This window comes from Crocodylus siamensis, chromosome 3, assembly GCF_052110815.1.
Source record: "Crocodylus siamensis isolate JL-2025a chromosome 3, ASM5211081v1, whole genome shotgun sequence".
Classification (NCBI taxonomy): Eukaryota; Metazoa; Chordata; order Crocodylia; family Crocodylidae; genus Crocodylus; species Crocodylus siamensis.
In genome coordinates, this window is record NC_143397.1 from 249073728 (window position 1) to 249099910 (window position 26183).

Genomic DNA, 26183 nt, shown 5'->3' on the forward strand with positions numbered 1-26183 from the left:
GGATTCTGTGCTGGATTTCTTCCCTTACCCTCTGTAGCCACATCTGAGAATGAACGCGGAAGTGCTTGACTACTGCCAGGGTTTTTGCTTCAGTGGTAATTTGTGGAGCATGCACAGAATTGTTGCTTTCAGTAATTTGGTGAAGACATCCTAGGCTTGGAAAGCCCTCCATCTGTTCAGTATTCAAAGTCCATTCTGGAATGGAGGTGGTCCTTTAACGAGAACCAGGATGATGGCCAAAAAAATGGAGAACAGAATTAGGGCGATTTTCATTCATTCTTGCTTGACCCAACTTTGTATGACAAATGGATCTGTTTCTAATTCATTACAAATAGTCACAGCCATCTAGTTGTGGAGAAGCTGGTGTGCAGGGGGGTACAGACTCAGCAGTAACATCTGTCACGGTCGACTCATGATCCAGGAGTGCCTCAATGCTCTTTCCATCTAGTTCAGGGCCAGGCAATTATTTTGGGCAGAGTCCCGCTTACTGAATTTTGGCCAGCTGTCAAGGGCCGTATGACAGGCAGCCCAGGGCAGATTAATGTTAATCTTTAAAAATTTTTAGGGGCTCCACAGACCATATTGAATGGCCTGGTGGGCTGCATGTGGCCTCTGGGCTGCATTTTGCCCACCCTGATCTAGCTTTGAATAGTTTTTGAGGAGTGGCAAGCCATTCTCAGGAAAGTAGGATCATGGGAAGTTGTGCCATAAATGACTTGTTGCCTGTCATGTTTGTCAGTATACAGCTGAATCTCCGTGGCTTTTGTCTTGCTACTACTAGTATTTGATATTCATAATGGGTCTGACAGGACTGATCTGTTCAGCAATTGTTGGCTCCTTGCGTAGCTTGTGATACGGACATCCATTTGACCATGGGCTCCAACAGTAACATAGTTGAGAAGGTGCCAGCGCTTAAGCTGAGGGTAGTCTTTATTTGTGTTTGTCTGAAGACTGTGTTTCTAATGACAGGACTGCTCTGTGCATTTGCTTAATAGAAGGGTGTTGTTGAAATTACCTTTTCCCATTTCTACCTTCCCAGTGGTGCCACTGTGGAGTTCCAGGTCCTGCCTGACTTTTGGCATTGAAGTCACTGAAGAGAATGATCTTTCCCTCCTTGCATATATTAGTTGGAAGACAGTCAAGTTTGGAGTAAAATTGCTCTTTGACATCATAATCATGATTAAACACCGTAGCGTTTAGTGGCATGCTACTTGTTGCTGAGCTTGAGAGAGATGGCTATAAGATATTAATTACCCATGGGGTGCTCCCTGAGTTGACTGGTGAGCCTTTTTTTTTTGTTGGCAAAACTGATGCTGAATGCATCTGTCTTGGGCTGGTGTCCCTTTCTAGAAGAAGGTATAGCCTCAGCTGACTTGCATGCTATTCAGCAGCTGCTACCATGACTGAGCAGTCCTATTCAGGATCTTCCTCTGCTTACCCCACATGTAGGAGAGACCAGGAGAGGTAACTGCATCCAGCAGGATCACTCCCGCAGTGGTCAAAAACAACATGGAACACTTGCACCATCGTTTCCAGTGAACTAGTGAGATGCACCAATTGCACAGCTCTTCCAGAAGTAGCTGTTCAACAAATTAGTTAACAAAAACAGCAGACTTCATATTGAGAACCAATTTTCTAGCTTTCACATTAAGGAACACTAAACATGAGGAACATTCTCAGTTTTTACTGGGTTTTTTGTTTCCCCCCACCCCTTTGATTACATTTCCTGAATTTTTTTGAATTTTTTTTTTTTGGCAGGCATTCAGTTTTTACTGATTTACACCCATTTTTAAATTCAAATCCCTGTTAACCAGCATGAATGGCCCATACAGAACCCACATAAATCAAGGGAAACCTTTATACTTTTTTGTGAATTGTCAGCATACTAATGTAGAAACCATTTAAACGTGTATGTTACAGCAAGAAATAGTTGTACTCACCAAAAGTACTATCATCCTACTATTGTAACTCCCTACGGTAGTACGCATAAGCAAGAATTAAAAAAAAAAATGAAAATGATGTCCAACTTTTGTCCAACAATATCTATTTTTCCTAAGTTGTTTTTTGTGTGTGTAAAGCTCAGGTTTTTATAAGCTGATTTTGAAGTATTAGAAAGAACAGTAAGGTTAGGCTTAACTTTTTATATACAAGCATAATTTTTGTGTCCCATCAAAACTCAAATTTTTTTTTTCCAGAAATCCTGGTTTGCATAGGCTCGCATGGCTTTCTTAAGTGTATCTTCACTCGTGTTGAGTCTCTTGCTCTCTTGGATGTAGTCCAGTTTTGAAAATAATAGTCCACTGATCCGGGGAGTACTCAAAGGTCATGCAGCTTTACTAAAGTTGGGAAGTGTCTTGGGTATTTCAGAAAGCCAGCACAATTAGTTCCACAGTGTCAGGAGTAGGCATATTCATGTAGGTAGTGTCATTTACTTTTTAAGATGTGAAATCTCATCTTTGGCAAACGGTTGAAACACTCTGGCATAATGGTTGTAGTTTGCAACAAAATTCACCTTGAGGAAGGGGTTTAACACCTGGATGATATTCCAAGAAGGATCTTTGGTGCCAAACACTTCAGGGTTCAAATTGCATGTTACAGTTGCCTGCCATTTTTTCATGGAGAACAGTGTTGAAGTCTTTCAGCTTGTTTGTATGCTTGAAAACAGCCCCAAAACAAATGATGAAAGATTGCACGTCTCTCGTTTCTTCAGTAGTTCTGACCGATGGTAGTGCAACATGAATTAAACAAGCGGGAGAAGCAACTCATAATAGCTCTGGTCTGTGATGGAGTTTTATCTCCATATAGGAGGCAGAATCAGTGTTAGTTGTGGTGACGTTTTCCAAAGTTGGTTAGTAAATGCAGTGTTACAGATGTACTGCTGCATAGATGCTTGGGGTGTCAGTAAATAGGATGAATGTCACTTATTCACAAAACGATGAAGGTTTTTTGGCTTTGAAATCAAAACACAAAAACAAAAGGTGAGAATCTGGAAGTCACACATCAGGTGACTTTTTTTTTTTTTTTTGGTCAGAAATCAAACTAGACTCCACCTATCCATTAATTCTTTCAATCACTTTAGATACTAGAGCTTTGTCATTTTCTCTGAGGTACTTACAAGTCAGGTTGTTTGCATTGGGAAGAGTGTACAGCAATACTGTCCAGCAGCAAAAAAAGGTCACTGATCGGTCCCTCCGGGAAACGGTGGTTGCCCAGCAAAACAAACAGCATGCACAGATTCATTACCACGGTCTTGTTGGGTTCTCTCTTTCATTAATGCCCTGTTAAAGGCTCCAGATATGGCCTGTTTATCCCTAATCTCACATTCCTTTTAAAAAAAAAAGAAATTGTGTTGCTTGCTTTCTACATGTTCTTTTATCCTGTTGGCACGAGAACTGACTTTAAGCCACAGCACCTGCGGTGCAATGCTGCCTCCTCTTCACCTTCCTGTTTTACTCCTTTTTGAAAACTTCTAAACACTGATTTTTTTTTCATGGACATAATCACATGGACCAATCTCATTTCCTTCTATGACCAGGTGACCTATCACCTGGACAAGGGAGAAGAGGTTGATGTCATATATCTTGACTTCAAAAAAGCTTTTGATCTGGTATCCCATGATCACCTCTTGGCCAAACTGCCCAGTTGTGGCCTTGGCTCCACCACGATCCGCTGGCTGGGAAATTGGCTCTGTGGTCGGACCCAGAGGGTTGTGATTGATGGCAGTCACTCATTGTGGTGCCCTGTGGCCAGTGGGGTCCCTCAAGGCTCTGTCCTGGGACCCATACTGTTCAACATCTTCATTAACGATGTGGACATTGGAGTCAGGAGTGGACTGGCCAAGTTCGCCGATGACACCAAACTTTGGGGCAAAGCATCCACGCCAGAGGACAGGCGGGTGATCCAGGCTGACCTAGACAAGCTCAGCAAATGGGCAGACGAGAACCTGATGGTGTTTAACACCGAAAAATGCAAGGTTCTCCACCTTGGGAGGAAAAACCTGCAGCACCCTTATAGGCTCGGCAGTGCTACATTGGTTAGCACTACAGAAGAAAAAGACTTGGGGGTCATCATTGACCACAAGATGAACATGAGCCTGCAATGCGATGCTGCGGCTAGTAAAGTGACCAAAATGCTGGCGTGCATCCGTAGATGCTTCTCGAGCAAATCCTGGGATGTCATTCTCCCCTTGTACTCGGCCTTGGTGAGGCCGCAGCTGGAGTATTGTGTCCAGTTTTGGGCTCCACAATTCAAAAAGGATGTGGAGAAGCTTGAGAGAGTCTAGAGGAGAGCCACGCGCATGATCAGAGGTCAGGAAAACAGATCTTACGATGACAGGCTGAGAGGCATGGGACTCTTTAGCCTGGAAAAGCGCAGGCTCAGGTGTGATCTGATGGCCACCTATAAATTTATCAAGGGTGACCACCAGGATCTGGGGAAAAGTCTGTTCACCAGAGCGCCCCAAGGGATGACGAGGTCGAACGGTCACAAACTCCTGCAAGACCGTTTCAGGCTGGACATAAGGAAGAATTTCTTTATTATCCGAGCCCCCAAGGTCTGGAACAGTCTGCCAGCGGAGGTGGTTCAAGCACCTACATTGAACACCTTCAAGAGTAAATTGGATGCTTATCTTGCTGGGATCCTATGAACCCAGCTGACTTCCTTCCCTTTGGGCAGGGGGCTGGGCTCAATGATCTCCCGAGGTCCCTTCCAGCCCTAATGTCTATGAAATCTATGAAAAGATGGGTAGAAAGTGCAAATCTTTCTTTTTCCTATCTATGGCAGCTCCATTTCATAAAAATAAACACAGTAAAATCCCTGTTATCTGGGACTTCGCTAACTGGAAAACTCTAACCGGAAATTCAGTGGCAGGGAGCATGTGCTGTTGTGTCCTGTCTTTTTCTTTCCTGGTGGTGTTCCACCCCTCCCCCCTGCTGCAGCAGCCTGCTGCTGGGCTGCCCTGGCACTTGGGCAGAGGGAAGAGTGGTGGTGGGGGGGAAGAGACTTGGTATTGGCAGCTCCTGCAGTCAGAGCCAGGAGCCCTGTGCCCCCAGGTAATGGCTCCAGACCTGTGTGGAGCAGCTGGGTGCAGCGCCTACTGCAGGGAGTGGGGCTGGGCTCTCCTACCTGGCCCCTCCTCCCCCCTCATGCGGCTTGCAGCTCCCAGTGCCTGGGGCAGGGTCAAAGCCGGAGCCACCAAGAGGAGCTGTCAGTGGGTATGGGGTAGTGGGGGGGCCTGGCTCTTGTTCCTGCACGGCCCCTAGGAGGGCTGGGGGGGCTGTGCCAGACTCTTCCCACGGGGTGCATGACCCCACATCTCTGCAGGATGAGCCGTCTGCTTCTGTGGGTTGGGGGCAGCAGAGGCACCAGGCTCTTCCCAGTGCTCCGGGCAGGCGGCAACCTGCTTGTGTCCCACGCCGAGATCCAGGGGCCCACACCCCTCAGGAGGGCTGTGCTGGGCTCTTATCTGTCCCCCATACTGTGCACAGGACAAGAGTAGGCTGCCCCTTGCCCGGAGCACCGGGCAGAGCTTGGTGCTGCTCTGAGCACCCATCCCGTGTGCAGATCTGGGGGCACGCATGCCCTGTGAAGAACCCCCAGCCCACAGCCCTCCCAGGGGTGCATGTAGCAACAAGAACTGCTCCCCTTGCTTTGCTTTCTGCTGCAGCCCCAGGAGCAGCAGACAGATTGCACTGAGCCACTCCCCTCAACCCCCTCTAGTCCCAGCCTTTCTCATTGCTGACTTTTTAAACCCCCTTTTCTTCCTTTAAACCCAATCTCATCCTGGTTTTTGTTTTCAAGACGAACCCTGAAAAATTCTCGGACTTAAAAAAATAAATAAATAAAAGCTAAGAATGAGGAATACTACTTATGTTGAAAGCGTCTGTAGTAGTGAGTCCTGGAGGGGGGTGACTGCATCTTCCTTTAAGAGAACAATCTTGGAAAATCGTGCATTTGGAATTCAGTTCTGTGCAATAGTTGACAGAAATAGGCACAAAACAGATTACAGCAATGTCTACTCCAGACTTGTTTGATCTTTGGCCTTACATTGATGATAGTCACAGAGTATCATATGATGTTATGTATTTTCAAATATATAGTATCTGGCTTTGGAAATAATATGCCTTATTCTAGTAGTTCTCTTGGGAAGATTAATTCTGCTTTGAGATTAAAGTCAAATAAGTCTTCTTTACCATTAGATAATGTATTCAGCAACATTTTTCTGTCATGAGTTAATCAAGAAGCAATCACTGCTTAGCTTTTCTCTTTTTTTAATCCCTATGTAATTATTACTTCAGATGAATTCCTAGACTACTGCAGATGCTGCATCAATGGCCTGAGAACATGGGATTTTAATCCTTAGCAATATCAGAAGCCTTAATCGCATGTTCATTTATTCTTTCTGAACTAGGAGACTGCATTGGCGCACAAAGCTGAAGAGTACCGAATGTAATCTAGGGATTAGGGCAAGGCAAATCCTTCTCTCGGTTCAACCTTGAAAATCTGATTGGATTTCCAATTTGGTCCGCCCGGGTTTTCCCTAATTAACTCAAATTTGTACATGAGTGAGTGATGGATATCAAATGACTCCTGCAAATCTTCCAAGTGTACATGCTGGTTCTAAAAGCTTGAGGATTTTTGCTTCCTGGTCACTTCTTCCTACACAGCCATGCTTAGAAGAGCAAAGATAAAGGTCAAAAGTGGGTCTAGTATGCACAAAACGGTAAACTGTTTTTGTTATGACAGTTAATGCTTTCATACCCAGAAATGAACTTGTGAAATCTTAGGAAAGTGGTTTAATCAACTTGGTACAGAACAAGGAAATGGCTTATTGCCAGAGGGAAGGGAATTCACTTTTGTGGGGTAAACCCTGTTTATGGCAGTCTTGAAATAACATCTATTTTATCAGTAAATTACGTATTCTCAAGGTACACATGGTTCTTTGGGTAGAAGTGATTATTTTTTTATTAGATCAACTGAACTAGCCTTAAAACATTAGTAAACTGTCTTTGTGTTGGAGATTAAAATCTGATAAATACTGGAAAGAAGAGGTGAACTAGAAGTAATTTACTTTCTAGCTGAAATATTGGTCAGTAAAACAACCATCGATACACTACTTCCTTCTCTGACCAAAAATACTAATATGCAGAGTAATCAATTAATCTTTGTATTTTTGCTGGCTGTTGTAGATCATGATTGCTTGCTTCAGAGCTGTCCAACTGGAAGCATGTGAATTGCATGCAAGTCCCAGAGGCTCAGTGTGTGGCTCCTGGTCTAGGTGCAGGTTTGTCTACTGCTCTGGCAGCAGCTGCCACTGCAGTTTTCAGGCTCCCCTCCCTTATCAGGCTTCTGCTGCCTGACCCTGCTTATGAGGCCAGAGCCAAGGGAGCGCAAGGCCAAGTGGCTTGGAGAGAGCCAGGGACCTTGGATGCTGACATGGTACAGAGAGATCCACATGGCATGGCACGGTGTTCAGGGCATGGGGGTACTGGGCAGTAGGGACGTGTGAAACGGGCCGTATTTGATTTAGTTGGCCCAAATTGGGGGACAGTGATTCAATTTGTTGATTCGGATCACTGTCCTGATTATTGATTTGGCCAAATCCGAATCTGAAGATTCGATGCTGATTCAGAGAATCAGCAATTCGGCCATAGACACAGCTTTAAATGTTTTTTCTACATACTTTGAGGTACCAAGTGCAGCTCATGAATGCTGTGATACTGGGGTGGATGGAGCGTCCCACAGGAGCGTGGGGGGTCCCCCCACGTGCTCAGCAGCGGACCTGGAAGTGGACTGGAAGTACTTCCCCCTCGCACCTGCACCCACCCTCCTGGCTCGGCATTTGGCTGCGGGTCTCTCCCCGCCAGACCCAGGAGATGCCAGTCGCTGAGCTGGGGGGGGCGGTCCTGGAAGTAGATGGGGAAGTGCTTCTAGTCTACTTCTGGGTCTGCTGCTAAACATGCTGGGGACCCCCCCCCCACGCTCCCGTGGGATGCTCTGTCGGCCCCACCATCTCAGCATTGTCGAGCCACCTGGTACCTTGAGGTGTATAGAAAAAACATTTAAAGCTGTCTATGTCCAAATCATCATATCTCTCCAAATCAACCTGGAGGGTTCTAATTCGATTCAGAGAGATTAAATGGTCTCCTGGTTTGATTCAGGTTTGGGGATTTTGTCACTGAATCGGGCTGAATCTCTGCTGAATATAATCAGCGACCGAAGCTTCACACAGCCCTACTGGGCAGTACAATGGGAGGCATGCAGTCTGGTGTTGGGGGTGGAGGAAGTCTTGCAGTGTAGGATATGCCTCATGCACCATGCAGCCTGAGCAGTGTGGTAAAAGATAAAAGGATACTGATAAAACAGTTGCCCTTATCCACATAATTTGTAGTAAACCAAGACTGTTTGGCTTCAGCGGTACTGCAGGGATTGACTGGATGGGCTGCAGTAGTGTAGAGATGGAGTTAGTGGACCATGAGCTGAATAAACTAAGTGCGTGCTCGTGTTGCCACAGCATATACTAGGCTGTGTTGCCAGAGTGTCGCTTCCAGATCACGGGGAGTGATGCTTCCGATCTTTTCAACACTGGTGAAGGCTGTGTGGAGCACTGCCCCTTTTTGGGCCCCACGCTTCAAGACTGATGCGGACGGTTTAGGTGAAGTCCACTGAAGAGCAACAAAAATGATTGCGGTCTAGAAGGCAAAACGCAAGAGGAAAGGCTGAAAGAACTGGGGTGTTTATTGGGGAGAAGAGAAGAGTGAGGGCAGGTTATGCCTGAAGGGTGATTATAGAAGGGATAGAAAGATGGACTGGTCTCTGTTGCAGTAAGGGCCTGAACTAAGGGCAATGGCATCCAGCTTCTGCAGAGGAGACTTGGACTGGAAATTAGGAGGAACTTCTTGAGTATGAAGGGTGGCCAAGCACTGGAACACAAGCTGCCTAGAGAAGTTGTGGAAGCTTTGTCCTTGGACACTTCCAAGAGCAAGTTAGATAAGCATTTAGCTGGGATGGCATAGCTGGCTTTTGATCCTGGCTTGAGCAGGCGGCTGCACTAGATGACCTTGTGGCATAGGACCTTTACTATCAAAGTAAAATAAAAAAAGACCCCAAATATATGTTGTGGCAATTAATATTAATCAGACTTATTATAATAGGATGAGGCTCTGGAAATACTGGTAAATACATTTAGAAAATGTACGTAACTGATGCAAGAGAGACTAGTTTATACCATTGTTTCCCATGTTTTCCCTAGCCCCACACACACTCCCCCAGATCAAAACTGACAGCACACTTTACTCACCGGTCTGTGGGCTGGATCCCCCTGTGCAGTGCTGACGTGTCTGTGTCTTGGACTGGCACCTTCATGTGTGGCGGCACACCGTAGGGAATCGCTGTTTTATGCAGTGTTCATGAATGTAGAGGAATTGATCCTACTGCTTAGGTGCAGAAATAGCGAAGGTGGTGACTGCAGTAGAACTTTTAACCCTTCGTCCCCTGTATATGCCTTAATCTTGATATACCCAGAAGTCCTGGAGGGCCTGGTTCTTAGGCTGGGGCGGTCAACCCACAATGCAGGCAGGGCAGGCCTGCCAAAAAGGTTGGTCACAATGGTCTTAAGCAAACTGCATAGTGTAATTTTTAATGACCACTTATGGCAAGGAGCAAAGACAACTGTATTGTTTACATGTTTCAAGTCTGCTTTTTTAAATTTCATACAAACCTTTGTGGCTGTTTTGGGATTTTTGGTTTTGAACTAGTTAAGTTTGCTTTTCCCCAAGGAAAAGAATAAGTCTTGTGTATCTATTCAGTTATGTACGCTATGCATAACTTCAGCTTTTACCTGGCAGAAGAAAACAAATCTCATCTTTTATTTATCTGTTTATCATCAACTTAGACACCTTTTTAGCATGAAGAACAACCTGTTTGATTACAGATGAGCTAAAATTTCAAAATCGGTGTCCAAAGAAGAGAAATCGAGGCAGGAGATTCTTCCCCCACCGCCCCCTCCCCTGTAATTTTAAATATGTAGATACATATTTTGATATGTTGGCTGATTTCTAAATTTTCTACTTGTTTAAAAAAAAAAAAAAAAAATCCCAAAGCTGGAAGACTGCTGATTCTGTCACCTAATGTAAAATTAGAATTGTAGATTGGATATCAGTGGTATTCAGTACCTTTGAACAATTACTAGTATAGTCATGTGTTCCTCTTGCCTTTAATCCTCCATTTTGACATTTTTTATTGATTTCCATTAGTACTAATTTTGTTTTTATTGCCAGCAGTAAATAAATGTATTAAAAATGGATAGGGAATATTTAATTAATATACTGAGTGTTACAGTCCCTTTCATAAAAGTTATGCCAGTGGGACCATTGTTGAAAAATCAGTCTCTCTTTTAAAAGGTTAAAAATTTAAACTTGGGGATAAGTTCAGACTCCTACTACTAATAGATTGTTGCATCAAAAAAGTCACGTTTCCTTAGCTTTTCCTTCTTACAACATTTTCAATTGATTAGGGAAACCTTTCACAGTATATAATTCAGCCTTATTCCCCGGGGGATATATAAAGTGAATGACATAATGAAGTTCACCTTTAATAGAAGTACGGACATTATAGCTAGTTTCACAATACTCCTTAAGTAATTATCATCAATGTCAGATTCTGGAGATCAAAAGCTATAAAGTAAAAAATTCCAAAACTTTTCAATTGGACCACTGAGCTTAACGTTACAATTGCTGAACTTCCTGTTTTACACATGCATATCTGAAAATTTAATTTCAAAGTGACTGTCTTTCTGACTTAGTGCCTATAGCATTCAGGCCACTAAAATAGAGAAATAGCTAATAATCAAATGGGGTGTGGGAAGGCATGCTTGCTTGCTTTTCTCATGCTTCCTACTACTCCCTGCATCTCACCCTGGGCCAGTCCTCTGTCCCCTTTCAGTGTTCCTCCCAAGCCCATACCTCTGTCCTGCCTCACCTATTCCTACTCTCCTGCCTTTAACCCAAGGGAATCTCCTACCCCATCCCTTAAGGCATCTCTGGAGTCCATACCTTCTCTTCCAGGGAGGCTGTCACCAAATCCCACTGACCCTCCCCTTTTCCCTCCTTGTCCCTGTCCCCACCAAAGGGCAATTCAAATGGTGCCTTTGAGTGTGGCCCTTCGGCAGAGCCTGCACTGGAGTGACTTGGAGTCACCTGAAGCCCACAGGTCGGCTGTGTCCTACCCCTGTCCGGCTCCATTGGCCATGCGAGGCCTGCTGGGGGTCTTGGTACTTTTACTCTCTTCCTCCCCTCTCTGGCAAGCTACTTAGATAATGCACTTTTTAGAAATACAAACAAACACTTGCCGTAGTTTGTGATTTTAGTTTTAGTCATAGGATCCAGAGAGATTTACATGAATATATTCATTTCTGTGTATTGGCACGTGAATTGCGCAAGCTATTTATGCAGTTGGTGTGTATCTATGCCCCTGCTAAGTGAGCTTTTTTGGACAAACGTTCAATATCCTTGGCAGAACCTCGTGGAACACGTTGTGGCTGCCTGACTGCAGCGTAGGGGTGGAATTTCATATATGCTCCCAATACTGAAAAATCATGGCCTTGATCTAACTATGCAAAGATTTTTACAAACCTCCGTAACTTCACAGCTTCTTCCAAATATATATATATGTATAGCATTAGTTGGGTGCATTGCTTCATTAGTATATTGCAAAAATCTATATTTTTTTTGTGGGGGGAGGTTGGAAAATCAAAAAAATTAGTTTTTTGAAATTTATCCTCGGGGCATTAAGCAGTATGAAGAGCAAGTAAGGACTTCCAGCTCTTAAAGATTACAGCCCTAGAAAACATCCAGTTCAACTTTTGGACTTGATTTGTTACTTCATTGGTTTACTTTTAAACACTTGAAGGAGCGTGCATTTTCCTCTCGAGATTAACAGCAGTGCGTGGGGCATTTATTTAAATCTGTACAGTGGGGGAATCAACATTAGTGTTAAGTGTGTATATTTCCTTAGTTCACTCTGGTTTACAACACAAATGTAGGGAGAAAATAAAAAGCTATGGGCCCTAATTTTGTCATCCCTTCCCCCTCTTTTAAAGGGATGATCTCATATTCAAACAATAATTGTAAGCAGGTTTTATAAAATGTGAAGTGGGAATGGTGTTATGAATCCTTGAATTTTCATGAGTTTCTCTTGAATAAAGAATTCTATACTTCCAGAGAATGTATTAAAGTCAGGGGTATTTTTGTACATAAGTAAAATGTAATATGTTAATAATGGAAAAACTGTTTTTTTTTTTTCTGTTAAACTAAGTTGCTAAGGTATTTTAAGCACTTAGTATTATGTTCCAAAGTAATAATTTTTAATATATTTTCTCTACAGAAATTGAGAAATTCCAAAAAGGGGAAGGAAAGGAAGAAGAAAAATATATTGATGTAGTGATTAATAAAAATATGAAGCTGGGACAGAAAGTGTTAATTCCCGTAAAACAGTTCCCCAAGGTAAGCTCAATTACAAATTAAGGTTAGCAATATGTATCCAGTTAACTTATGTATAATAAGGTTTTATTATTACATGCCTTTGCTCGTGCTAGTTTATAGCCTGTTCTGCATAAATTCATATACAGCAAATAAATATGCCAAAGGTGGTAGGAAATGTAACTTGAACGTCATAAAAGTATGTCTTTGCCTACCTGTACTAAAGACAAAAAAATCCCTGTAGCCCCCATCTTCAGGCAGCAGAAAAATGATTTTGGTATCTTTAAACCATATTTAAAATCTCAAAGACTGTGTAAGCTGTAAGATTGTCATCTTAATTCTTTGTGAATTGTTACCCTGTTGATCTCAAAGCAATTTATAAAGGCAGGTAACGAAAAGTATTCCTGTTTTCAGTTGGGAAAACTGAGTGCATAAATACTTGCTCAGCATCAGACAATGATTACATGAAAAAACTTGAAAGAGAATTTGACCTTCCTCTTCCCTCATGTAGACAGATATTGTTGTGTAGATGACTAATAAAGGGATACATTTATTTAAATAATCCATTTTATAGATGGCATCCCAATGAACATTCGTCTCGAAGTCTAAATATAAATTTTTAAACTACCGAAACTCCATAGATGGGAGCGTCTACATGGGATGTCTACTGCACAGTAGACTAATTGACTGTGCAGTAAATGTCTTGGCATCTACATGTGTGCTTCTATTAGGCTGGAGTAAACTAATATAATCTGTTTTTAAAAAAAAAAAAAAAAAAAAAAAACCTCTGCAGCTGCCTGCACGTTGAACAGTGGAGGGGCTCGCTGGGGTATGAGGGTACTTCAGTGTAGGGGTTGTTTGTTGGCTAGCCCTGCATTGAAGCACCCTCATGCCCCAGCCAGCCCCTCTGCAGCACACTGGGGAAGCAGCCCTGGGCTGGCAGGCAGATCCTCAGAGCCGTCTGCCAGCCACATCTGTTCTGACCTGGCTTGACATGCTGCAGTCTCAGATGCCTGTGCAAACGTGAGCCTCAGAGCAATAAATTCTGGTGCAGAAAGCTCCAAAGTTTTTATTGCTGTGTATTTAATAGGCACGTGTAGATGCGCCCAATATATCTCAGGTTACCTAAAGTTATTTCAAATATCTAATTCTCATTGATTTCAAATATCTCTAAAAATATGGGGCTTCAAGTCTGCTGATAAAAGCAAGTGACCCTTTCCTTCCTGAAATCTTCTTCTTACCTATTTTATGAAGCATAATATGCTTCATTATCAGTCTTGAAGTGTTCTTTTTCTGTTCACGTATAGATATTATTTATGACATGGAAGGTTTTTGCTGATTTTACATTTCATATGGATTCTGCTCATTGATTATCATCACTATTATGAATGCAGGAAAAAAACATACAAAATTAGCATTTTATCAGTTGCAACTTGGAATAGCTTTGTTCAAAGGAGCCACTTCTTGGGTGGGGAGGGGCGAGTTGGGTAATGGTTTAAACAGTTTGGAACTAGGATGGGGATAATTCTGATAACAAACGAGACCTGAAGTTTGTCAGCTCTTTATGAAAGGTTACAGTGCCAGCAGTCCAATACTGCAAAGCTTTCATGTTTTCATGCAGGCATTTTAGCAGATTGAGCAAGTGGAAACTGGCAGCCGCTGCCCCTCTGGAGTAGCAAAGTGTGGTATACTTCAGCATATTGATTCTGATGATTCACTTTGAACCTGTGTTGCAGGCAAAAACACCATTTTTAAGGGTGTATTGCTCAAATTATCTTATTACTTAAGCTATTTCTGCTCCTTAAACCTTTTTAAAGCAGCAGTCAGCATAATATTGGAAGGTGTTTAGATCCCGGTTTCATTTATTAGTCCTTCCACTAGCACTTTAAACATGTACATTAGACTTCTTATAAATTATGCAGTGTTTTATGGGAGATCGGTGTCTGCTTATAGAACACTTGTGGCCTCTAATTTCTTAATGGCAAAACAGAAGAAATACCTGTTCAAATATTTGCATAGAATTCATCCAACAATATAACAACCTGGCAATGAGCCATATTCTATAGTGTTTGACAGAAACTATTAAATTGTAGGGTTATGTGGGGTAAATTGTATAAAAATACAAGTTCCTGCCTCTCTTCCCTCCATTCATAGTGGAAGATGCTTGTTTTGACTCTGAGATCATTTCTAGAGTTAAGAAGGTAGTATTCCTAAGTAAGGCTTTGGTTTTTTGACCACTGGAAGTTGTTCTAAGAAGGATTGCTTGGAAGAGACCTGATCTAACTAACAAAGAGAGGGAAGAGCATCTTTGCAAACAGGCTCACTAACCCAGTGAGGAAGGCTTTGAATTAGGTTTGCTGGGTGCTCAAGACCAAAGGTAGGTGGGAAAGTGGGTGACCTGGAGAAGCATAAGCAGGAAGGGGCAGCTATGGAGGCGTTCTCATTCTTCCTGACAAAGTAGAACAATTGGTTGGTTACCTTGGATGTCTATTCCAGGCCCATGGCATTTTTGTAGACCAGGAGGAAGAACTGGAAGCTCTTGCACAGTGTCATAGCTTTGTGACAGTTATGTCACAGAGCTATGACATAATTGAAATAGAGACTCGGTGGGAGCTTGCATGGCTGGAGCACTGCCATGGATGGGTACAAACTGTTCAGGAAGGGGAGAAGAGGAATTGTGTTTTGTTGTTCTTTGAGCAATCCATACAGATCTTTACATAGGTACAGAACTGGAGATATAGGCCAGTTGAAAGTCTCTGCTGTAGACCACCAGACGAGGAAGATGAGGTGGCTGAGACTTTCTTCAAACAGTAGAAGCTTCCTGTTCACAGGCCCTGCTTCTCCTGGGCTACTTCAGTCACCCTGACATCTGCTGGGAGGGCAATACAGCAATGCACAGGCAAGCCAGGAAGTTTTTTGGAGAGTGCTGGGAACAACTTTGTGGTGCAAGTGTTGGAACGGCCACCTAGGGGCTGTGCTCTTCTTAACCTGCTGCTCACAGACGGGGAGGAATTGGTGGGGGGGGTGTACTAATAGATGGCGACTTGAGCAGCAATGAGATGATCAAGTTTACGACCCTGAGGAAAGGAAGGATGTAGAGCAATAGAGTAACGACCCTGGACTTCAGAAAAACAGACTTCGACTCACTTGGGGACCTGGTGGGCAGGATCCCCTGGGAGACCAGTCTGAGGTGGGGAAGGAATCCAGGAGAGCTGGCTGTTTTAAGGAAATCTTAAGGAGCGTGCAAGAATGAACCATCCCAATGTGTGGGAGGACTAGCAAGTATGGGAGAAATCCACCTTGGCTTAGCAGGGAAACCCTTCAGCTAAAACGCACAGAAAGGAAGCTTACGAGAAGTACCAACTTGGACAAACGACTAGGGAGGTGTACAAGAGGATTGCTCGGGCATGCAGGGATGAGATCGGGTAGGCCAAAGCACAGTTGGAGTTGCAACTAGCAAGGGATGTGAAGACTAATAAGAATTGTTGCTGACATACTTGTAGAAACCTAGGGAAAATCAGGGGAAGTGTGGGTCCCTTTCTCAATGGGAAAGGCAAGGTAGTGATGGACTGAGGAAAATGCTGAAGTGCTCAGTGCCTTTTTCACCTCCAGTCTTCACAGGCAAGGTCAGCTCCCGGACCACTGCACCTGGCAGCACAGTTTAGGGAGGAGGTGAGCAGCCAACAGTGGTGAAAGAACATATTAGACACTACTTAGAAAAGCTGGATGTGTATAAATTCGTGCGGCCAGACTTGATGTACCTGGGGATGCTGAGGGAGTTTGATGTGATTGCAGAGCTTCTGGCCACTATCTTTGAAGACTTGTGGCAGTTGAGAGAGGTCCTGGATGATTTTAAAAGGGCAACTATTTTGTGCTCATTTAAGAAAGGAAAGAAAGAGGATCTGGAGAACTACAGATGGGTCAGCCTGACCTCAGTCCCTGGAAAAGTCATGGAGCCAGGTCCTCAAGGAATGCATCTCTAAGCACGTGGAGGAGAAGAAGGTGGCAATTTAGGAATAATCGTCATGAATTTACCAAGGACAAGTCCATACCTGACCAAACCTGATTACCTTCTATGATGAGATGACTGTGTGGATGCAGGAAGAGCACTGGATGTGATACACCTTGACTTTAGCAAAGCTTACGAAATCCTTGGAAGCAAACTAAGGAAGCACAGGTTGAATGAATAGACTGTAAGGTGGGTAGAACACTTGCTGGATTAGTAATCAATGGCTCGCTGTCTAATTGGCAGCTAGTATCAAGTGAAGCACTTCTGGGCTTGGCCCTGGGGCCAGTTTTGGTCAATATCTTCGTCAGTGACTTCTGAAATGGGATGGAGTGCACCCTCAGCAAGTTTGCGGGTGACACCAAGCTGGGGGGAGTAGATGCATTGGAGGGTAGGGCTAGGAGTTTGTGACCTAGCCAGGTGGGAGAATGGGGTGAAAAGAGATTTTATGAGGTTCAACAAGTGCAAAGTCCTGCACTTAGGATGGAGCAGTCCTGTGCACTGGTACAGACTGCGGGCTGACTGGCTGCAGAAAAGGACCTAGGAGTCACAGTGGACACTAAACTTGAATGATCCAACTGTGTGCCCTTGTTGTGAGGAAGGCTAACAGCTTACTGGGCTGCATTAGTGGGAGCATTGCCAGCAAATTGAAGGAAATGATTATTCCCTCTATTTGGCACTAGTGAGGCCACATCTGGAGTACTGTGTCCGGTACAGTACTTGACCCCACTACAGAAAGGATGTGGACCCATTGGAGAGTCAAATTGAGAGCAACAAAAATGGTTCGAGGGCTGGGGCACATGACTTCTGAGCAGGAGCTGAGGGAAATGGGCTTATTTAGTCTAGAGAAGAGAAGCCCGCAAGAGGAGGTGGGGGGAGGGCAATTCAGTAGCAGCCTTCAGCTAGCTGAAGGGGGGTTGCAAAGAGGATGGAGCTAAACTGTTCTCAGTGGTGGCAGATGACAGAACAAGGAGCAATGGGCTCAAGTTGCAGCCAGGGAAGTTTACATTAAATATTAGGAAAAACTTTCTCACTAGGAGGGTAGTAGAGTCCTAGAGAGAATTGGTTACTGGTCTTACAAGGTTTGAGCTCAGTTACCTTCCCATGCTTCCTACTGCAGCCTGATGCAAGGAGTGGCCTCCAAAGCAAGGCTCAGTGCAGCTGGGTAGGGTTGCAGTCCCCCAGCCCTCCGTTCACCTTGCAAGATCACGGTGGTATTCATAACAAACTTTCTTGCCAGCTAGTCTTGGTTGCCGGCCATAAGTGTTACCATGTGGTATTAAGGTGGGTAGTCTGGCTTGCATCATTCACTTGGAGCGTGAGCAGTAGGTTTTAACCCCCTATGTGACAATGCCCAGGCTCCTCTTCTGTCCTGGGCAAGTAGCAACCACTGGCTACATGGTATTAGGCTGGCAATCCTTAGCTGGGTTTGGGACTGCCCAGTGGAGATGGACCCTGTGTACTGTGCTCTTGACCTTGTGTAGTGTGCCTCTTGTCCTGAGTTGTAGTGTGGTGCTTCTGGCATATTGTGGATGTTAAGCACTGGTCATTTGCCTGCCTGTGCTTAAGGTCTGGTCAGCCTCTGTGGCTCTCCAAGGCCATTAGGTATGAGACTGACAGATACCTGACTTGCTATGTGGTGCTGTCTGGCCTGCTATGCGTATCAAGCACTGAGGATTATTTGAGGGGAAGTTGCAGCTGCCTCAAGGTCATTTGGTAGGAAAGCAACAGAATTGACAAGCTGGCCCCTCTCTCGGGGACTGGAACTTCATGTCCACGTTTTGCTTCCCAGCTGTGCCTGGTTTTCTTCTTTTTCTGCCATTTCATGTCCAAATTGTTCGTCTTTACAACACTGCTTTTCTCTACAGTGGGAAATCTTGTAATTGTTATATTATCATGCAGTCATCATCATGGTTGACAATGGCTTATGCCAATGGTCACTGTACTGTGTCTCACCAGGTTGAAAGGGCCACCTGGGGTTATGGCTCTGGATGAATACCTTGAGAGGTGCCCTCTGGGGGGGGGGGGGCGGTGGGTGTCAGTAAATAGCCATATTTGGCTTGTCTTGGGCTCAACTGAAGGTACCTAATGGCCTCAGGAAGGACCTTCTGGTGTTATGGTACTGGCTGTGGAACAGACTGCCATTACCACTGGCACTTGTAAATGTGATATCTTGGTACCAGTAGCTTCAAAAGTGTCCACTGTTATTACTCTGTGTCATAGTCCACACGGCACTATGTTTGCCCCCCACCCCCGCTTTTTTTGTCTTTCCTGGACAGAGTGGGCATGGGCTTCCTTCATCTTTTTTCTACAGCAGGAAATCATCTGCTACTCGAGCAACTTTTTGTAAAGCAAGAAAGGGCATGGGTCTTTCAGGGAATACATCCCCTTCTTGCTGTCATTCAACCTAGGGGGCAGAGCTGTACTGCTGCTCTTGCAACCACTGAGCTCCAGTACGCTGATGATACTGTAGTCTACGCTCCCTTGGAAGCGGGCCTTCGGACCATTGTCAACGTCTTTACTGAGACGCACAGGAAAATTGGTTAATACTCAGATGCATTCAGAAGACCTAAGGTCCTTCAGCAAGCTCCTAATGAACACTCCCCAGCTCTGGTAATCCAGATCCACAGCGAGACATGGGAGAGAGCTGAATATTTTCCGTACCTCAGAAGCCATGTCTTGCAGAAGGGTTTGAAAAAAATGAATGTGGCAGATCCCAGAATCAACACAAACTACATTTTAAAGGAGTAGACAGATGTAACCAGTCCCTCTTGGGGGCTTTAAATCCTTTTTCCTTGCATCTGGTGCCAGTCATGCATAATACATAATGCTAAAGATTTTTCTGAACTTTCCTGAAGGCTGCTTTGGATGTCTGACGCATCCTGGGATGCAAAGGGTCTTCCTGGCTCCAGCTCTGAAAATGCTCAAAGAAGTTTGAGCAACTAGAAAACCTTCCCTGCAAGTACCCTGGCCTTTTCTGCTCCCAAACCAAGGAAGCTCTCTCCATTTTAAGACTCTCTATGGGGCTGGGCTGCATAAGCCTTAAAGTGGAAGAGGACCCTAAAAAGAAAGCCAGAACTTGTAACTCCTTCACATAGCGCCCTTTTGCTCCACGTTATGGTGATCCTCCGAATGTGAGAGTACCACTGACAGGTGCCAACATGCGTATCTGACTGACAGTTCCTCATCTGTTGTATATTCTGTCTTGCTCTCAACAACAAGCTTGATGCAGTTGCTGATAGCTTGGGAAAGACAAATATAGCTCATTAGGTTTACTCCCCTCATTGCTTTTTAGCAACCGTTCCGTCCACTTCTGGGAGGATGGGCTGTCATTATGAAGGACTAATGTCTTTAATTGTCAGGAGAGACTCAATACAGTTGAATGCCCTTCCTGTCTTCTGTGCATGTCTTTGGTCAGGGGTCTTGATACGTTTGAAACAATACTTGACACTCCTTTTTACAGCTTGCAGAATTGCCCGTATTTCAAGGGAAGGGGTTTCTGTGCCCATGTTTTTAACCCTGGAAAAGGGGGCTTGGGGCCTTATTTTTAGACTAGTAGACAAATACAAAATGTACAGTATAATTAGACTACAGACTTGGACTGCATAATTAGACTACGGTATAATGGGAAAGAAGTTTTGTAATGAATTGCACACCAAATATAGGTCACAGTTACAAAAAAAACTTAGTGTGCTCAGGTATATTAACAGGAGTATTGAGTGCAAATCATGGAAGCAATTCTTTTACTCTGTTCAGCACTAGTGGGCCTCACCTGGAGTCCTGTGCCCAGGTTCAGGCACTGTATTTCAAGAAAGATGTGGACCCACTAAAAAGTCTAGAGGACCACAACGGACATAAGTCTAAAAACTTGGCACATGGTGGGGGGGGAAGGTACAAGAATTTGGATGATTGGGTGTAGACAAGAGGAAACTAAAAGGGACAAGCAGGTGGGAATGTAACCTTTCTAAACATAAGTACAGTAGGACAATGGAGCAAGCTGCTCAGGGAATATGTGGTGATGAGATCCAGGGGATGCTGAATTAGATGTCCTTTTAGGTCCCTGGCAACCCTATGGTTTGTAAGTCTTCAAATACAAATAAGACATATAAAGAGGATGGTGATTGATTTACTCTGTGTTCACAGGGGACAAGGTACGAAATAATTCACTTGTATTTTAACAAGGGAAATTTAGGCTAGAGATCAGAGAGAATTCTGTTAAACATTGGAACAGATTATCAAAATAGGCTGTGGAAGTTGTCATTAGAAATTTAAGGGCAAGTTAGACAAGAAATTGGTAGGAATAACCTGCTCTGAGCAAGGAATTGAACGAGATGACCTTTTTGAGGACCCTTTCAGCCCTGAATTTTCTCTTAATATAGTATGAGGACCTCTGATGCGTCAAGTTTTCTCTCTTAGGCCAAAGGTCACTATTTTGAATTTAACTAACATGCACCCCAGACGGGCTTGTTGATCTTGTCCTTTAGCATCTCTTTCCACCTCTTCATACACCATTCACAGACAATACCGGTGATCCCTGGTAGGGGGCATTTACTAACAATGGTGGACCCTCTTTGTCCACATTACTAGGTTTTGTTTGGGGGGTTTTCCCCTCCCCATCAAGTTCCTGGTCGTGTTGGGAGCTGACTTGAGATGGCTAGCTTTCCAGGTGTCAACCACTGGCTTACATGAGGGAAGTCATCCCAGTAAGTGAACGGATCAATCCATGTATTCCAAACACTCTTTGCTGCTGCAGACCTTTAAATAAGTTTAAAGTTTAGCTGTCTTATCAGAAACCTAGTTTTGCAAAGTGTCTTGTGGCATTGGGTGCCAGGTGAATGCTTTCATCAGTATTATACTCCCCCCCCCCCCCGAAAAGGTGCATCATAACTTAAGACAGGTTTTCCCCTTCTATAGCAGGTGAGCATTTTAAGGATTGCTTTGAATAGACTTTGAGAAGGACCAATATATTAAAATATATAAAATCTTCAAGTATGCAAGTAACTTGGATGTTATGCTTTTCTAAATATAAACACTTTAATAGACCCTGTATTTTGATCATGGGTTCTGTTAGTTAATTTGAATGAAAATCTTTAATGATGTCTACTTAATACTGACACTTCAGTATGTTGTTTTGCCTACTGTTGTAAGTAAAGCCAAAAGGTCACACTAATCTATATGCTGTTGGTTTGGTTTGAGCATTTGAGTACTCCTATAAATCATTTCTGTGATATTAAGTTTTGGCTCACATATTTACACTAGTCTCGTATCATCAGAGAGAAAATACACTTTTTAAACTGTAACTGTTGGCATGAGGAACTGGGGCATGTATAACACCAGGAATTGGTTTTAATTAGCTTCTGAAATGGACTGAGTTTCATGTAGGCTGTTGTTAAAACCTGGAAACATTGCTCACCATGCTTTCCCAGCAAAGAGGTTAACAACATGGTGCAATACAACCAGGATGGTCGAAATAGAGGGACTGATGGCATTTCTCGTTTCCTGGAAGAAGCAAAGGAATTCCTTCTCCAGACCTGAGTTGAGAGAGGAGGGGTTTTTGTTTTGTGATGATTTGGGTTTTTTTTTATGGTTTCTTAACTCTGAATAAATAGCTCTTAACCATACTCCATTTTAGGGATCTCAAGCTAGAAGAAAACCTACTATGCTAGGCAGCTGTCCATAGCTTTGAAATTGGCTTAAAAGCTTTGCAATAGACCACTTGGGTCAAGCATTAATACATTCGCTAAGCGTGTTAAGCTGGATGTAACATCCTCAGCAGGCTTGTCTTGGGGATAAACAAGGATTGCATGTTCTATCTATATCCACCCTCCGTAATGTGCATGCTAACTTTGGAATAGCATTGACATGATTTCTATTCTTGCTGAAGCCCATACAGAAGATTTAATGCCATGTGAAAGGATGTTGCATGTAAACCCTTCCCTTGTATATGGAACAGATTCAGATTTATGTTCAGTAGAACATTATAGCAAGGAAAAAAAATCTTTAAATTATTCCGTACTTTTTTCGCTTGGGGGGGCTGTGAAGTGAGTTGAGTTTCAATGTTGAGGATGCCCTGTAGTGAGGGTCAGTCAATTATTTTGGGTGGAGGGCCGCTTACTGAGTTTTGGCAAGCTATCGAGGGCTGCATGATAGGCAGCCAGGGGCAGATAAATATTAATTTTCTAAATTTTGGGGAGGGCCCTGCAGGCCAGATACAATGGCCTGGTGGGCCACATCCGGCCAGTAGGCCATATTTTGCCCACCCCTGCTGTAGTACCTTACTTGCTATGATATTGTTTTACTAATTAGAATTTTGAAAATTTGACTGTCTTGAATTGGGGGAAAAAAATGTTCTTTTAAATTAATGTTTACACTTAAAGAGGGTCTCCAATCTAGTCTGCAGAACCATGTGATCTGGCCCACAGATGTGCATGTTCAGCCTCTGGGGACTTTGGCAGCAGTTGTTCTCCCCATGCTGCTGTAGGGAGAAGCAGTGGCTGGATCCTAGTGCCCACCCATCTCTTCCCCTTTGACCAAGACACTGACCTGCAGTCTAAAAATGTTGCTGACATTTGTTGAAGACTACTCTTTTTTTCTAAATGTTGTCCTGCAGCTGAAGATGAGTCTTAAATGAGGGAGTGGGTGTTGGAAAGACTAGCAAACTGATTTTTTATTTGCTTCATGGTGTTGCGGGAGGGGGTGTCTTTGGTTTAATTAATGTTGGAAGTATTAGGAAATTTCCTTTTGCTGAAAGACTTGGAAGTCTCAAATTTGTATTGAAACTCTTGGGATAAGAGGTGGGAGTGTTACAGCTTTCAGCAGTCTTGGTTAGAATAGCAGTTGTGTGGATTATGTGCTGAACGGGTGCATAGGAAGGTGTTTGCACGGAATGGGTGCTTACATCGGTGATTCTCAACCAGGGTGTCATCTTATCCTTTGAAGGGTAAGCGAAGTAGATAAAGGGTCAGACTTGTCCCCGCCTAAACGTTCCCCTATTTTCACTGCCCAGCCCCTCTGCAAGGGGGTAAGCACTATATATATACATTTTATTATTTTTAAATTGGGTGCCAGTCAATTCACAAAAGTTTTTTTTTTTTTTTTATGGAAGGGTGCCTCAAGTACAAAAAGACTGAGAACCGCTAGTCCTAGTTATATTTGCTCCCCCATGTCCCAGGCCTCTGAGATCAGTACATAACTAAATCAGAACAGCCAAAGACAGTTTTGGAGCTGGGACTTGCATTTTACAAGGGTTTGCATACAGTTCTACTTGAGGAGTCCCTGACTGGTCTGGGCCTCTGAGACTTGTTTATTGTAACATGTAAGAAAAACAATAACTAAAAAAATACCAACTTTTTAAAAATATGATCTTGTATCTATACTGCATCCTTGAGAAATTCAATAAATGCTTTTCAGATATTCATTTACAAATGAAGTCCTCATTTGAAACACAGTTTTTCTTCCCATTTAGCCCTGATAATATAAAAGAAAGCTAGAAGCATTCGTACACCCCCCCTATGCAAGACAGGATATACTCTGTCTACGGAAGGGCCTTGTGGTATACGGAGGAAAGGATCCTTAAGCATTATGTTTAACACCTTTGCACTAAGCTTTAATTTTTTTGGGACCCTAAGTTATTTCCAGCTGTTTGTATCTTCAGGCTATCAGAACAATCAGATTTTCCGAACAGAATTGATGGGGTTGAGACATAAGGCTAAACGCATGTGAAGACTTCAGCGCAGAAGGAGCGAGTTGCTTGATCTGACGTAAGGATATACCCAATGCAGTTCTTTGTCACCAAGTGTTTACTAGGCCACATCACGTATACAATCTGTGCATGACGGCCAGTTTGTACCTTTAGGCATTTTGCATTTTTAATAGGATAGTGAACTTTCTTCTTAGCTTTTTCTGCTGGTTTACTTACTCCCAAAATATTTGAGATGGCAGAGTGGAGTATGTGTGCCACAACTTCATGACAAGCATGACAGTGCTTTGTTTGGCCTTTGCATAGGGGTGGTTTAGATCTTCCTGAAGCTAGTTGCAGGAATCAAATGGCCAACTTGGAGTTGGAAAAGCTCCGTCTTTGAGGAGCTTTTCCAACTCCAAGTTGGAAAATTTGGCAACTACAATTATGGCATTAAGGTAATGTCAAATCTAATACATTTATGCACTACACAGTGTGTGGAAAGATTACTGAAAACAGCATTAAGTTGTTTTTTCCCCAGAGTATTCAGTTATCTACATTACTTCTCAAATCAGTGAGCGGAATTACGATTCAGTGTTTCTAATTAGCGCTTGGGAGATATATCCAACATCCTCTCCTGATTTATGTCAGAAAATAGGTGCTCAACATTTTGAAATGGATTTCAGCATGGTTTACTGTAAATGAATAATCCCTCATTTAGAATGCATTGAAGGCTTATTTATATTGCTTCCCCTAATAGCTTACCTTTCTATATATTTTGAACTGTTCTGTAGCTACAAAAGTAGCCTTGTAATCATTAAATCAAGGCATACCTTGAAATATTGACCTGATGTTCCATTAAACTGCAATGAAGATCTTTATGCAAGTTGTTAACTATAAGGCTACCATTTTCAAGCAATGATGTTTCTTTTTATAAAGCAAGTGAAATGTTGACAAGGCTTTATTGACTTCTGAAAGTGCTGTATTCATTACTATTTGTCTTGCACAGTTATAGCGCGCTTTATGCAGATGTGCCTCGGATCACTATATTTATATTTTCTTGATGCATTTTTATACTTTCCCAGCTATCTTGATACAGCCATCTTGAGCTATTTATGAAGAACAGAAATAAGTGAGATTCATATATCAGGATGTTGCTGAAGATAGATAGTTGGATTTGGGGAAAATTGTTTTTCTTTGGGTTTGTAATTGCATCCTAAGGGGTTCTTTTGCACCCTTTTTTTCTGAGCAAAGTTGGTTTCATAAAGTTGGGGTGAGGAGGAAGGCTTGTTGCGATACTGAGTTAACATCATAGCTTTTGAAAAGTTACCGCTACCCGTTTGGTCAACCGTTTATCCTGCTTCCATTTCAGACTTTTTAGTCCCTAGGTAGTGGTTTGCTTTAGAAAGCCAGCTTACCTGCTAAGTTTGGATTTTTTTTTGGTTTATTTTGTGGAGTAATGGTAAGATGATTTTCTTTCAGGGTGGTGTCCTGGACATGTCTTGCCTGTTCAGTCGTTAGAAATTAAAAACATGGTGGACTAACATGTGATCACGTTACTTTTTATTGGTCTCCTACCTGCCCCCAGTGCAGTTTGTCTGCATGATTTAAGGCATCAAAAGAACCTTAACTTTTTAAAGTGGCATAGACCATGAGGAATTAAATGCAGCTTTATAAACAGGTTTTACCTGGGATGCCAAATAGTAAAATGTTCTGTGATTATAATTGCCTGGTTCTTGCATTGGAGGTGTACAAGGCAGAGCAGAAGTGACTTGCATGTCTAAATGTGTATGGATTTCTTTAACAAATTAAACCAAGGCATTTGGTGGTGTTAGAATTAACTCTTCACTACACATTATAACTATGTCTGAAGTGAAGTTCATGAAAGCTTATGCATGCCTGATTCTGGTAGTCTATAAGGTGCATCTCTACACTGCTTTCTGCCTAACTTCAGAGTAATGGCTTTCTCTAACCACATCTAAGTGTGATATACTTACTTTATTACTGGAATTCTTGTTTGTTT

At 43.1% G+C, this 26183-nt stretch overlaps 1 protein-coding gene across 5 annotated transcripts in view; it reads left to right on the forward strand.

Annotated features, from left to right (window-relative positions):
- Window positions 1-26183, forward strand: part of KHDRBS3 (KH RNA binding domain containing, signal transduction associated 3) — a 190531-nt gene that overhangs the window by 50207 nt on the left and 114141 nt on the right. For all 5 annotated transcript variants that reach the window (XR_016441505.1, XM_090040695.1, XM_090040697.1 and 2 more), the window contains exon 2: window positions 12382-12500. Coding sequence is in view for 4 of the 5 variants with exons in the window: in XM_090040695.1 (XP_089896821.1) it covers window positions 12382-12500 (119 nt within the window). In the remaining variant the exon portion in view is untranslated. The remainder of the gene's footprint in view (window positions 1-12381; window positions 12501-26183) is intronic.